Source organism: Microcaecilia unicolor, chromosome 11 (assembly GCF_901765095.1).
Source record: "Microcaecilia unicolor chromosome 11, aMicUni1.1, whole genome shotgun sequence".
In the NCBI taxonomy this organism is placed as follows: domain Eukaryota; kingdom Metazoa; phylum Chordata; class Amphibia; order Gymnophiona; family Siphonopidae; genus Microcaecilia; species Microcaecilia unicolor.
The window spans coordinates 48053880-48067394 of record NC_044041.1 but is presented as its reverse complement, the minus strand read 5'-3'; the positions used below and the strand labels follow the sequence as shown (position 1 = coordinate 48067394).

General features: G+C 40.9%; 1 protein-coding gene across 2 annotated transcripts in view; it reads left to right on the top strand.

The window, feature by feature from the left end:
* The window catches only part of STX2 (syntaxin 2), a 111914-nt gene that overhangs the window by 69355 nt on the left and 29044 nt on the right, over positions 1-13515 (top strand). For both annotated transcript variants that reach the window (XM_030218192.1, XM_030218191.1), the window contains exons 7-8: positions 7515-7588; positions 7718-7855. In XM_030218192.1, the coding sequence (XP_030074052.1) occupies positions 7515-7588; positions 7718-7855 (212 nt within the window). The remainder of the gene's footprint in view (positions 1-7514; positions 7589-7717; positions 7856-13515) is intronic.

Below are 13515 nucleotides of genomic sequence, written 5' to 3'. Positions count from 1 at the left end.
TAGGGTGGATTGAGCAATGTTATATCAACTCAAACTTAAAGGGAGTGTGGGAGTACCCAATTTTGAGCTATATATTTTTTAAAGCAGCACAGTTGCAAATTGTGGCTGGTTGGCTCCAGGGAAGTGTAAAGAAATGGATTCATTGGTAACAGGCATGGGTGGTTCCTTGGCTTCCAAAGAAAGATCTTCTACATATAATTTGGGTGACTCCACTGGGAATTAGTTATCCCCTACAAACTTAGTACATAAGTATTGCCGTACTGGGTCAGAGTGAAGGTCCATCAAACCCAGCATACTGTTTCCAATGGTGGCCAATCCATGTTTACAAGTACCTTAGCAAGATCCCAAAAAAGTACAATACGTTTTATACTGCTTATCCTAGAAATAAGAAGTGGATACCCCCCCCCCTCAAATCCATTTTAATAATGACTTATGGATATTTCTTTTAGGAAGCTAGCCAAACCTTTTTTAAACCCTGCTAGGCTAACTGCCTTTATTACATTCTATGGCAACGAATTCCAGAGTTTAATTACTCGTTGAGTGAAGAAATATTTTCTCTGATTTGTTTTAAATTTACTACTTTGTAGCTTCATTGTGTGCCCCCCTAGTCCTAGTATTTTGGAAAGAGTAAACAAGCGATTCACATCTATCCATTCCACTCCATCTCATTATTTTATAGACCTCTATCAAATCTCCCCTCAGCCATCTTTTCTCCAAGCTGAAGAGCCCTAGCCACTTAGCCTTTTCTCACAGGGAAGTGTCCCATCCCCTTATCATTTTCATCGCCCTTCTCTGTACCTTTTCTAATTCCACTATCTTTTTTGAGATGCGGTGACCAGAATTGCATACAGTATTCGAGGTGTGCTTACATCATGGAGCCAATACAAAGGCATTATTTTATTTATTTATTTGCTGCACTTGTATCATAACATCATTTTTCTTTTCCATTCCTTCCTTAATACTACCTAAATTCTATTGCTTTCTTAGCCGCTGCCGCAGAGGGTTTCAACGTATCATCATCGACGCCTAGATCCCTTTCCCTGGTTAGTGACTCCTAATGTGGAACCTTGCATTACGTAGCTATAATTTGGGTTCATCTTTCCCACATGCTTCACTTTGCACTTGCTCATATTAACACCACATAAACCATTGGATGCCGAGTCTTGTAAGGTCCTCTGTTGTTTTTCACAATCCTCCTTGCGATTAACAACTTTGAATAACTTTGTCATGAGCAAATTTAATTACCTCACTAGCTACTCCCATCTCTAGATCATTTATAAATATATTAAAAAGCAGCGGTCCCAGCACAGACCACTGGGGAACCCCACTATCTACCCTTTCTCCATTGAAAATACCATTTAACCCTACTGTCTGTCTTCTATCTTTTAATCAGTTTTTAATCCACATAGAACGCTATCTCTTGTTCACAGTGGCGTTCCTACAGGGGCTGACACCCGGGGCCGATCGCTGATGAGCCCCGCCCCCCCCCCCCCCCCCCGGGTGCAGCGCCCCCCCCCCCCCCCCCCCCGGGTGCACGCCGCTGGGGGGGGTGCCGCGTGCCTACTGGCTCTTCGTTTTCATGCTCCCTCTGCCCTGGAACAGGAAGTAACCTGTTCCGGGGCAGAGGGAGCATGAAAACAAAGAGCCGACAGGCGCGCGGCACCCCCCCAGCGGCATGCACCCGGGGCGGACCGCCCCCACTGCCCCCTTCCCCTTGTACGCCACTGCGTGTTCATGACTCTCCAGTTTTCTCTGGAGTCTTCATGAGGTACTTTGTTAATGCTTCTGAAAATCCAGATACACAGTATCGACCGTCTCTCTTTTATTCACCTGTTTGTTCACAGCTCAAAGAAATGTAATAGATTTCCCTTCACTAATCCATGTTGGCTTTGTCTCATTAATCCATGCTTTTGAATATGGTGTGTAATTTTGTTCTTTATAATAGTCTCTGCCATTTTGCCCAGCACTGACGTCGGGCTCTACCGGTCTATAATTTCCAGGATCACCTCTGGAACCTTCTTTAAAAATCGTCGTTACATTGGCCACCCTCCAGTCTTCCGGTACCATGCTTGATTTTAAGAATAAATTACATATTACTAACATTAGTTCTACAAGTTCATTTTTCATTTCTTATCAGTATTCTGGGATAAATACCATCTGGTCCAGGTGACTTGGTTTACTCTGGGAGGAGGGTGAATTTGTTTCTTTTACAGACCTTCAGGAGGAATATGGGGTAGTTCCAAGAGAACAGTTCACTATCAACATATTTGTGATTATTTCAATGTAAAGTCCATGGAGAGCTTAACATACACAAAACATTATTAGAGCAGGCCTGGGGGCTGGGGGAGGTTTAAGGGTATTACTCATTTATATTTAGCTTTATTGCTTCATACTACCTCCCTACAGGATTATGTTTCTAAATGGGAACAGGACCTGGATGAGTCATATTTTGGAAAAATAGGAAAAGAGTTTTCAATATCTATTTAAGGTGTCTATTGCTAGCAGTTTGGTTGAGAATGGTTTTTTAGATATTTTAATGATGGTATTATACCAGAAGTTGTTACCTGTGGCCTTGACAGCTTGTTGAAGGAATTGTGGGGACCTTTTTCCATATATGGTGGACCTCTTTGGTTCAACCGTATTGGACTTCTGTATTGGACACTTTGAAAGGTATATTGAATAAACCATATCTGCGGCAACCAAAATCTTGCTTGCTTCATTTCAAACCGGTGGAAATCAAGGTTGAACACCATAAGCTGGCAATATCGCTCTTTTACGGCTTGTAAATTGGCTCTAGTGTAGGCGTGGATGCAGCCTGGCTTGCCCTCCATACCTCGTGTTTTACAGAAAAACGATTTTATTTTTCAAATATCTAAGTTGACAGCACTACAACATGGATGCTTGGTTAGCGTTTGAGGTTTGGCAACTTTATGAAACTTGGAGAGCCTTACCTCATCCGGAAAAAGTTTTCTTTCCCTTTTTTGTATGTGTAGCAAATTTTTCCCCCTTTTTTTAAATCCAGGTCTCAATCTTCAATGCCACTGGTTCTGATCTATAGACTGTATTTGTGACTTTTTCTTACATTTCAATACAAATGATTTTTTTTTGGGGGGGGAGGGGGGGGAGGTTAAAAAAAAGCCTAAAATCTCTCAAATCCAAAGCAGGCATTAACTTTTTGGAAGGCAGTTCTTGGTGGCTTATTGTTCCACAAGAACTTACTCAGTGTTTTGTTATACAGGGTTAGGAGAAATAACAAAGGAATTGTAATTGTTTCAATATGGAGAAAAACAGAAGTGGGAAATGGACCACAGAGTCCAGAGATAAGGACAGTCTGGATCAATTGATCAGTAATTCTTCTCAAGCATCCAGATTGTCCTTGTCATCTCTGGAGTCTATGGTGCCTTTTCCCATTCACCTTTTTCTCTGTTCTCTTCATAGGATCTCAGAGTTCTCCGCCCAAGCAGATTTCTGCTGAAACTAATTGTTTCGTATGATCATTTAATCACGTGCTGCCTGGCTGTCAGGATATAAACAATGGAGGACCATCTAGTAGTATAATCTGAAGCAGTAAGCTCTGCCCTGTTTGTCATTGTCTCTAAAGTGGAGCAGAACCAGACCCCAAGATATTTAAGTGAGTCTGCATGTGAAAAGAAAGAGGCCACCATATCCCAAGTAGTAAAGCTGTTGAGTGGTAATGGCTCTGTCTTTGTCCGGTTGACTTTGTAAGTACCATAGAAAATTTGTAATAAGAGTCCATAAATGAGGGATCTGAAGGTATAGTATAAATGCCATAATGTTTGCGTAGATGGATAACTTGGAATGCACACTGAGGGTATGGAGACCATCCGGTCCCTTGTTTGTCCACACTATAATTGTTGATGGCTCTAAAGTGAGGTTGAAGAAGAGGGAGATAAAGAGCAACCCTGCCTAATTAATAGAAACAAATCTGATTGCTGACCCACTTATAACTCTCCTTGCTTGAGGGTAAACATATAATAAAGGAACCATGCCAATAAGAGAGCCCAAACCCACTCAAAACAGAAAAATGATATGATCAAACACCACCCTGTCCACAAGCCTTCTCTGCATCTAGAGATAAGACTATCATTGAATCTCAAGGAATTTGTCAGGGTAAGGATGTTGTAAAAAAGGACAATCTTATCCTCTGTGGATATGACTAGCTATAAATATATTTTGATCCATGTGAATCAAGGTTGGAGTACCTTTGCCAACTGACCAGCTATAAAATGTTTCATATATTGTACAGTCCAAGCTAGTTGGGGGTATATGCTGTAGTTTTGAACTAAGCCAAGATCTCGGCTGCGTCAGTATTACAACTATTTTTCACTCCAATAAAGGGCTCTCCTGAACAAGCAGGTTAAAAAAAAACAAATCTTGTAATAAACTTGAATTTAAACCATCTGGACCTGACACTTCTAGGCATCCAGCACTGCTTCCATGTTATGGGACCTTCAAAGGTTTTCATGCGCTAGGTGATTAAATGGGATCTTCTAACCTTCCTAAAAAAAAAAAGGTTTACAGTCCAGGTGAGGCACTGCATTCTGAGAAATATTTTATTCATTGCTTTAGTCATTTAACTTACTGGGCCAAAAGATATAATCGTGTTACTCCCATTGTAATCATTTACCTGCTTAGTAAAAGCTAAAGTATCGGGACCTCTGACTCGATAACAAATTATAAAAATCCTTTCCGGGCTTGTAATTGAAGAAGAACAGATAATTGTATTGCCTAAAAAGAGAACTCTGTAAGCTCTTTTATTTGGTCTCTTTATTGGTCTGGCATTCCTATTAAGTTTAGCTGTATAGTCAAGTCATTCCTTTTAATGTTGCCTTGTACATATCCTACCAATGGCTGGCGCAGTGTCCTGCAGATGATTATGTTGAAAATGATCTTCAGAGGCTTTAGTAATTAACTTGCAAAACTTAAGATTCCTGCAGAAGCTCTGAGCTGAGCTTTCAGCTTGGAGAAGATATAACTGAAGGGACAGTAAAGGTCAAGCTGATCATTGCATGGTCCAAAACAGTAATGGAACTAATGCACTTCGTGATTGAAGAGAGCAGAGGTTTTTTTTTTTACACTAACAAAAATATCCCCCAACAATAAACAATTTTCCAGACTTTAAAGAATCTTTACAAGACACCCATTTCCCAGAGACCTGCATATCAAAATAGAACCTGAACAATCTTTTTTTTTTTTTTTCCATATTTTTATTAAGGCTTTACAAGTATAACACAAAACAACCAAAAAGAAAAAGTAACAATAATCCATGGCAAAGTTAATAACAAAAATAAAAGGCAGAACAACATACCTGACAATACCCATAGCAATCAGCAATTATACAATTATCAGGTAGTGCTATTAGGAGTCTGACAAAATGAATCTAAACGAGCCCAGGTCTTCTGAACAATCTTTTAATGTAGAATCAGAAGTTTCACAAACTATAGACTCAAATTCAGTAATTAAAGAATTTAAAACAGTCACATTAAATAAGTCTTTATACAATATTTTGCTACACCACATCCTTAGCGATCTAATTGAAACCGTGGTTGGTGAGCAATCTAGTGTCCAGGTGGGCAAAACTCCAAAGGAATTGGGATGTTTTGAAATTGCAGCTATGTTTGTTAAAAAAAAAAAAAGCCAGGTTGACTCTCTCCTATCCAGTCCTTGATAAAATGAAACTTATTACATATAGATCTGGCATTAATTAACACTATAACAAGGGATAGACAAAAAGTGTCAGTTTTTGATACTTAAAACCTGGCCATATCTAAAATTATTAGGACATTGCCTTGATTTTTTTTTTTTTTTTGGCAGGCCTATGTCCAATTAATAGCTTAACAGGTTGAAACTGAGAGGAGCTATCAATCAGAAAAAGATTTAAATGGCAAGATACCTTAGTTCTCCTGATAGAGGATGAAATCACTAGGATAAAACACAGGCCAGATAAATCCTCATTCAATAAACTTAAACCAGTCCCAAGGCAGAAAATTAAACCGAAAAGTAGCCATCGCATTTTGAGTGGTATCGGACAAAAAAAAAAACCACAATTGCCCACAAAGAGGGCACACTAAGGGGCAAAGCATGCCCCTTCAGCAGTGCACTTCAAATCAGGTGTGCTTAAAGCTGTTTTTAGGGTTGACACTGGTGATATCACTGGGAGGGGCAGGGTTGAAGAATGAAGTATTATCACATCATATGTCAAACCAACAGGCGAGGAGAAAGGAATTATTGAACACTAGTAAAAAAAGACCCGTTTCCGAAACCAATGAAACGGGCGCTAGCATGTGGCTTTTTTGTGTGTGAGTGTGTATGTCACAGAGTTATTTTGTGTGTGTGTGTGAGAGGGTGCGGTGTGTGTGCAGGTTGTTGATGTGTGTCTTTTTTTTGTTTTGTTTTTTGCTTGGGGCTTGGGGGTTTGTGCTGTGCTGTCCTTGGTCGCTGTTTGCTGCTGGCTGGGTCGCAGCTTGTCCTGTTCGCCCACGTCCCAGATGGTGACGGGCACGTTGTATTCCGGCTTCTCTGACTCCATGTCAAGCGATCCCAAATATAGTCTGTGCTATAGGCCCTCTGGCACTCTTCAGTACTGGCATTAGGCATTTAAAAATTTCTCCCCCCCCCCCCCCCCCCCCCCCCCCCCCGGGTCTATTTTTGCACATACCCACAGCAGGAATATTCTTCTCTCGTTCCAGCGGTGGTTCTGTGCTCTCCGTGCTGCACAGATAATGAGCCATTCTGCTGTGGAATGCTCCTCCCGTATTGTCACATAGTTTCCTCTGATTGGTCTGTCTCACGTTGCCTAGTGTTGCCTGGGAATGGTGTTGTGATGGTCCTTTGTGTTTCAGAATGTTGAGGGTGTTTTTTCTGATTGGTCTGTCATGCGAGGGCGGGGCAGAGAGACATGGTCAGTGTTGTGGCTTCACCACCATGAATCCATGAACCCTTCAGGGAGTGACTGAGTGACTTCAGAACGTTGGCTTCAGAACGTTGAGGGTGAGTTTTATTATAGTAATGTTCTTTTCCATATTAATTTCCAGTAGGTGGACACATGGGAACATTCAAAGAGTAGATGCTTCAGGTGACCGACAGGATAAGAACAAGACCAACATTTTGGAGGAGATGTTGATCTGGTTAGTTTGGTCACTTTGAAAGGAGTCCAATAACCTCTGTGTGATCAGGTACAAAGTTAGATTGTGAGCCCTCCAGGGACAGAGAAATACCCAGTGTACCTGAATGTGACTTACCTTGAGCTACTACTGAAAAAGGTGTGAGCAAAATCCAAATAAACATATAAATGATCTAAGTGTTTGGTTCTCACAGCATATTTTTTTTTTACTGCCCATGAGAAATGCTATCAGATGATGCATTATTCCAGATGTTTTCAATATTTATATTGTTTTACAGGTTTTTGTTAATGATTGTGTGAATCTGGATTCATATTGGTTGTTACAGCTGCTGATCATTTCCTAATATATTTTATCATTTCTTTTTGTTAGCTGGAAAATCCACCACTGATGATGAACTGGAAGAAATGTTAGAGAGTGGGAATCCTTCTATTTTCACCTCTGATGTATGTTGTGGCATCTGTCTGCTTTGCCCATTTTTGATTGTTACACATGTTTGATATTTATTGCATTTCTCTGAAACAGCTGTACCCTTTTAAAGATCTCCTCCTTTTTTTTTCCCTTTCCTCCTCCAGATTATTTCAGACTCCCAGATTACTAGACAAGCCTTGAATGAGATTGAGTCGCGTCACAAAGATATTATGAAACTGGAGTCCAGCATACGGGAATTACATGAGATGTTCATGGACATGGCTATGTTAGTTGAAACTCAGGTATTCAAATTATTGGGTTAATTTTACTTGTTCTGATTGATTTTTTTTTGTATTTATGTCCATGTAATTTTTACTTTCGGAATGAAAGCGTTGCTATCCATTAGAAAAGTTTTCTTTTAAGTTGGTTAGTCTTGTTTTCATAGAAGATTCTAGAAACGTAAAATGACTTATTTTTCCAGGTTTTTACTGTAATGTAAGTCCATAGAAGCAGCTGTCTTCTTATTCCCTCATTCATGAACAACTTTTTCTTTGAAAGTTTGTAAGATAAAACTGTGACTCAAATTCTTCTGTTTGCAAGAGAGTGCACCTGTGACACATTGTATATACTCTTCCAGTCTATTATGGTTGGATTTAAGACTATCTTTGAAAGTGGAAAATTATGATTGGACTGCGTATTTTCTATTGATGAGCAAGACTGTGTCAGGCACATGAGTGGGTGGTGTTTGATAGCACTAGGATGGAGCTACTCTGAGCTCATAACTAAGGGGTCCTTTTACTAAGCTGTGGCAAAAGGGGGCCTGCAGTGGCGTTGGTGCGTTTTTTGATGCACGTTGAGGCCCCCTTTTACAGCAGCAGGTAAAAGGCTGTTTTTTAACGAAATGGCTGTGCGGCAAGTGAAGCAGTTGTTGCGTGGCCATTTTGGGGAGGGGGCACTTACTGCCACCTATTGAAGTGGCAGTAAGGGCTCCCACACTAAATCAGCAGTAACCAGGCAGTGCGTGGCACTGCCTGATTACCGCCAGGTAAACCGCGCTACAAAAATAAAAAAATTTTGTAGCGCTGGAAATGGGGCACACTGGGGGTGGAAACTACTGCTGGGCTGGTGCGGTAGCTCGGTGGTACTTCAGTGAGCGGTAAGCCCGCATTGGGCTTACCGCTACTTAGTTAAAAGATCCCCTTTGTAAAGTTTTGAGCACTTGTCCCTTCCTGCACATAAGTCTCTTCAGTCTCTGTTTTGTGTTTTTTGCTCCGCTGAATGGACGCCAAAACAATGCTCTCCAGTTAGTGAGGAGTTTCTCTTCTTTGTCTCCCAGTATTTGTCATCTCAAGTAATTAATATTGTCTGTCTCTGCTACTTTGTTTTATTTTTCAAAAAAAAAAAAAAAAAATCAGGGCAGGGTTAGGACCATGTCTTTAGTACAGTAGAAAGATCTAAAATGTCAACACTCTCCAGATGCCTCATTTTGTCCTGGTGCTGACCTGAATTCCAGAAGCTAGAAAATGTCATTTCAGTTGGCCCTGCAGTCGTTTTGAAATGGAGAAGACACTTCTGTTTGTGCAGAGAAGAAAATTGCATGTGCAGAGGACAGTTGACTGTCCCCCTAGAACACTTTGACAATGCATACATCCAAACTGTCATCTCCTATGTAGTAATTTTTGGACCAACCTCTCTAGGAGTCTGCTGCGGCAAATGTCTGTATATAGGTGTTACCGCAGTGCAGAGAGAAAACCTTCATTTCAAAGTACAGTAGTATCTCTGCTCTACTTTGGATTCTGAACCACAAGGACGGCATGCTGTAATCTCCCTCTTCACCACATTTAGAAATCTTTCAGTATGAACTGGAAGATTACCCAGGCCCAGCCACTGGAATCTTTAGAGGAAGGGGAATATTCAGTATGAATCTGCCAACCCTTGACCCCTCCTGCTTTTATAACAAGTCTCCCTATGAAGAGGTTCCTTGCTTGAAGTGTATTTAGCACACGTCCAGAGAGGTTTCCTTTACTTTTACAACCAGAAACTGTCAGCCATCCCGCAGGCATTACCAATGTGGGCCTCTTTCATGATCACTAGGCAAACCCTTCTAACAATTCAGCCTGCCTCTAGAAAGATGAGCTTAAAATATATATAACGATCAACCATCTCTGGGGTTCAGTAAAGTCCAGCTTTACTTCGTCCTTCAGTAGCAATCAAATTGACAAGGAAGAAGGTGAAAAAAAATGCAGTGTTCTGGGTGTTTTAATGTTTTAATAATGCTTACTATACTGCATTTTCCAACCTGTGGATCATTGCAGTTTACAATAAAAACATATAACATAAAACAAATATAAAAAGCAACTCTATTAAAAAAACCCTCATTCATACAATTAGAGATTACAGTTGTGCACCCTCAAGGAACCTAGGCTTCACATCCTGCAAGTTGGCTTCACCGAAAGCAATCTCAAAGAAGTGAGTTTTAAGTAATTGCCTTGAATTTAAGGAAGGTATGTTCAGAACAAATATTGGATGGGTCACATAATCCCTCCCAGCTCTCCTCTGTTTACCCCCCTTCTCGAGCCGTGGAACAAATAAACTGAGGGCTGTCCATGCTTGAAACTTTACACTTGGAGCTAAAATTTTTAATGTGCACTTTAGTGTGCCCTAAAACTCCTAAATCACATTATTTTACTGTTTTGTCCCATTTTATGCAGTGGGACCTAGTTAATAGTGCATGCTAACACACCTAACATGTATTAACATGGTAGTGCATGTTAACTCTGGCTACTAATGGTGAGCTCTAGGAGAGCTATTCCATCCTGGAACTGTCAGATAACTTGTGTCTTGGTAAGTCCCACTGTGTACAGAAAAGTTCATAGTGTGAATAAAATGTATTTCTCCAAGTATCTTTCCAGTATCTGACTGTAAAGTGGGAAGCCTTAAGCCTTTTACACTGCTCACGAACCTTGATGGTTTACAATTTGCCTCTTAAACTGGCATTTCTGGTTAAATATGTTTTTGACAATTAGTTGTTCATATGTTTTTAACATATCAAAAAAGGGGATAAACCACTACTTGCAAACCGTAACCATAAAGTAGGAAAAGTATGTTTTGTTTTGTTAACATGGCAGGTTGGTGTGTGTGTGGGGGGGGGGGGTTAACTCAGTGCTGCTTATGCATCTGATGGGCCAGTGTTAATGACACTTAATTGAGGCAAAGCACATGCATACCTTACCTATGGACATTATCACAAAAACTTTACTACACCTCCTTGATGTCTAGTCTTTTGCATTAACCCATTAGTGCCCAATGTTCCCATATGGGATTTTATTATGGGAACATTGGGCACTAATGGATTAATGTGTCTGTGAAACAGTTTGTGTATTTTCACTGTACTAATAGCTAATAAGCTGTTAGGCATAGTTTTGCTTCTCATTAACAGATTTTGAATTAAACTCTTCCAAGCTACACACATTGAAAGCCCCGTTAATGTGCATAACATATTCCCCATAATTGTTACTCACAAAAAGGGCACTTGGTTAAAGCCAGCTGCTCTTGCACTGCTTGCTAGCCATGGCTACAGCATTTTGGTGGGAGGCTTGTGTGCCATTCTTATGGCACCTGCTGGCCATATTAAGATGAGGTGGTAAGAGTAACTAAACTAAATTTAGAAGACTGGATAGAAATTGCAACCCCTGCTCCTCCATATCTTTCTCTTTTTCCCCTCTCCAGTTCTTCCCCCATTCCAAGAGGGTGAGAGAGAGCCGGCAGTCCTCACCTGAGAAAATATTATCTGTCAAAACCATTAGATACCTAGTAAGAAAAAGCAGGATGTAGTCTTTTGGATATTAAAATATTGCATTTTAAGCTTAGGCTATGCTTAAACTTTTTGTTATCAAATTAGTAAACTAAGAAATTTGTATTGGAAGTAACCCAGTGAAGACTAACATTCAGTATAGGCAGAAGGTTTGTGTGCAGCACTTCTTATCAGACCTGTAGGACCTGAACCCAAGAAACTTTGTAAATAGGATCTCTTCAAAGCTTATGGAGCAGTATGCTACACTCCTTTGCAAGAACTGGGTGGTGTATAGAATGTTGCTGCCAGAAATCTCTGTTGTGGTTAGGAGAGGTTGCTTCCTGTCACATGAATCCACTTTTTGACAAAGATGTAAAACATAGTGGTAGATAGGGTGGGTAGCTTTTAGCTTGCCTCTTTTTGTTAGTTTCAAGATTCAACCTGTATTGGTGTCTGTGTAACATAGAGTTTATGTATAGTTAATTTCAAGTGATATGAGGCAATCATCTGTATTTGTTAAATACAATATCTTACAATGTTTCTGTGAAAAATGTTAGCTTGTTAGTGAGTTCATTCTTGGTGCAAATGGACATTCTTTAACACTTTGCTATTCATTGCTGCTGATTTTGTCTGCTGTTGGACAGAAATCCAGGTAATCTGCTCCTACAGTTACTTTTATTGCATTATCCCATGCATTATCCAAACATTATAGTGGCATTCTAAAGAGTTAGAAACCTTACTTTAATTAAAAAAAAAAAAACCCACAAAAAGGCAATATATTTGGAGAGCTGAAATACCTATTAATCTTGTCAAAATGTGTGTGTGTGTACTCTGATCAAAGAGAGAACAATACTAGTTCTTGTCATCAACAGCAGATGAATCCAGAGACTTGTGGGTTATGACCATCTACCAGCAAGTGGAGATAGCACTAAACTGGACGGTGTGCTCCTTGACCATTTAATATGTTTCTATCTTCAGCAGGCGGTGGACGGTCTCTCACATGCTCCTTGTGTCATCTTTACTTTAGCTCCTTTTCTGGGTCCTCTGGTTCAGTAGAGCTTGGGGTTATCTAGGCTGACCGGTGCCTACTGTACTTTAGGGGGTACACCTGATGGTGCCAGGTCCTGCTCCCTCTCCGAACCCCCTTTACCCCCTAAATTTCTGTTTCTCCTCATAGGAAAAAAAAGCGGGGGAACAGTTTCAGCAGAGAACGTTCCTGCTATATCCAGTTTCAAGGGGGTTTTCTGGCCAAAATTGAGAACATTGGTCTTTTCAGAGAAATCCTTTCCATGTCAGCAGTTGGTGAGTACAGCTTTAAAATTTTTATTGCTCTTTAGGTCTACCCTGCGGTTTTTCTTTTGCTTTCTTTTTGATGGAGGCAGAGATTAAGCGCTGCTCATACTGTGGGAAGCACAGAGTCGTGTTGGGGGAAACCGAGTCGTGCCAGCTTGAATTTGGCCAAAGTGGGCACAGGGCTGTCGGAGCTGTCGATGTCCCGCACAGGAGACTTGAGGCTTCGCTGTCCTCGCATAGATTCGCTGCTTTCACATACACCCATGGCCATTTTGTCTTATCCAGATTTGGGCCCCTGCGGGTGAAGGAGTGCAGAACACACGCTCTAAGTGATTTTTCTGCTATGCCTAGTTTACTGCTCCTGTTGCTTCTCAGGAGCTCTTTTCTCCAGAGTTTATTTTATTGCTGCATCAAGCTTTTTTATTAAAACGCTAACACTAGTCTGAGCCTCTTCCTGTTTCTCAGCCCCAGCATATGGGGCTCACGGGGTCTGTACAAGTTACTTGACATCTGCAGATGGACCCTGCTTCCAAAAGGAGACACTTGGCTTTCTGAGGTGGGTTCAGTTTCTCCTACTTCTGTCATTCTGAGGGAGGCATTATGGTCAAGCTTTGTCTCAAATTTGTCTTCTAATGGTTTCACCAAGTCCTTGGATTTGGGACTATGTTCAAGTGTTGGGGTCTATGGCAGCTACTCTGGGTGTGGTTTCATGGGCCAGAGCCCATATCTGCCTCTCAGCAGGCTCTTGGTTGCCCATATCTCAGGATTATGCCTTCCATCTATCTTAGATTACTCAAGTGGAGGGCCAGCCTGTCGTGGTTGCTGCAGTCCAGCAATCTCCTCTGGGTCATATCTGTAGCCTCACCATCTTGGATG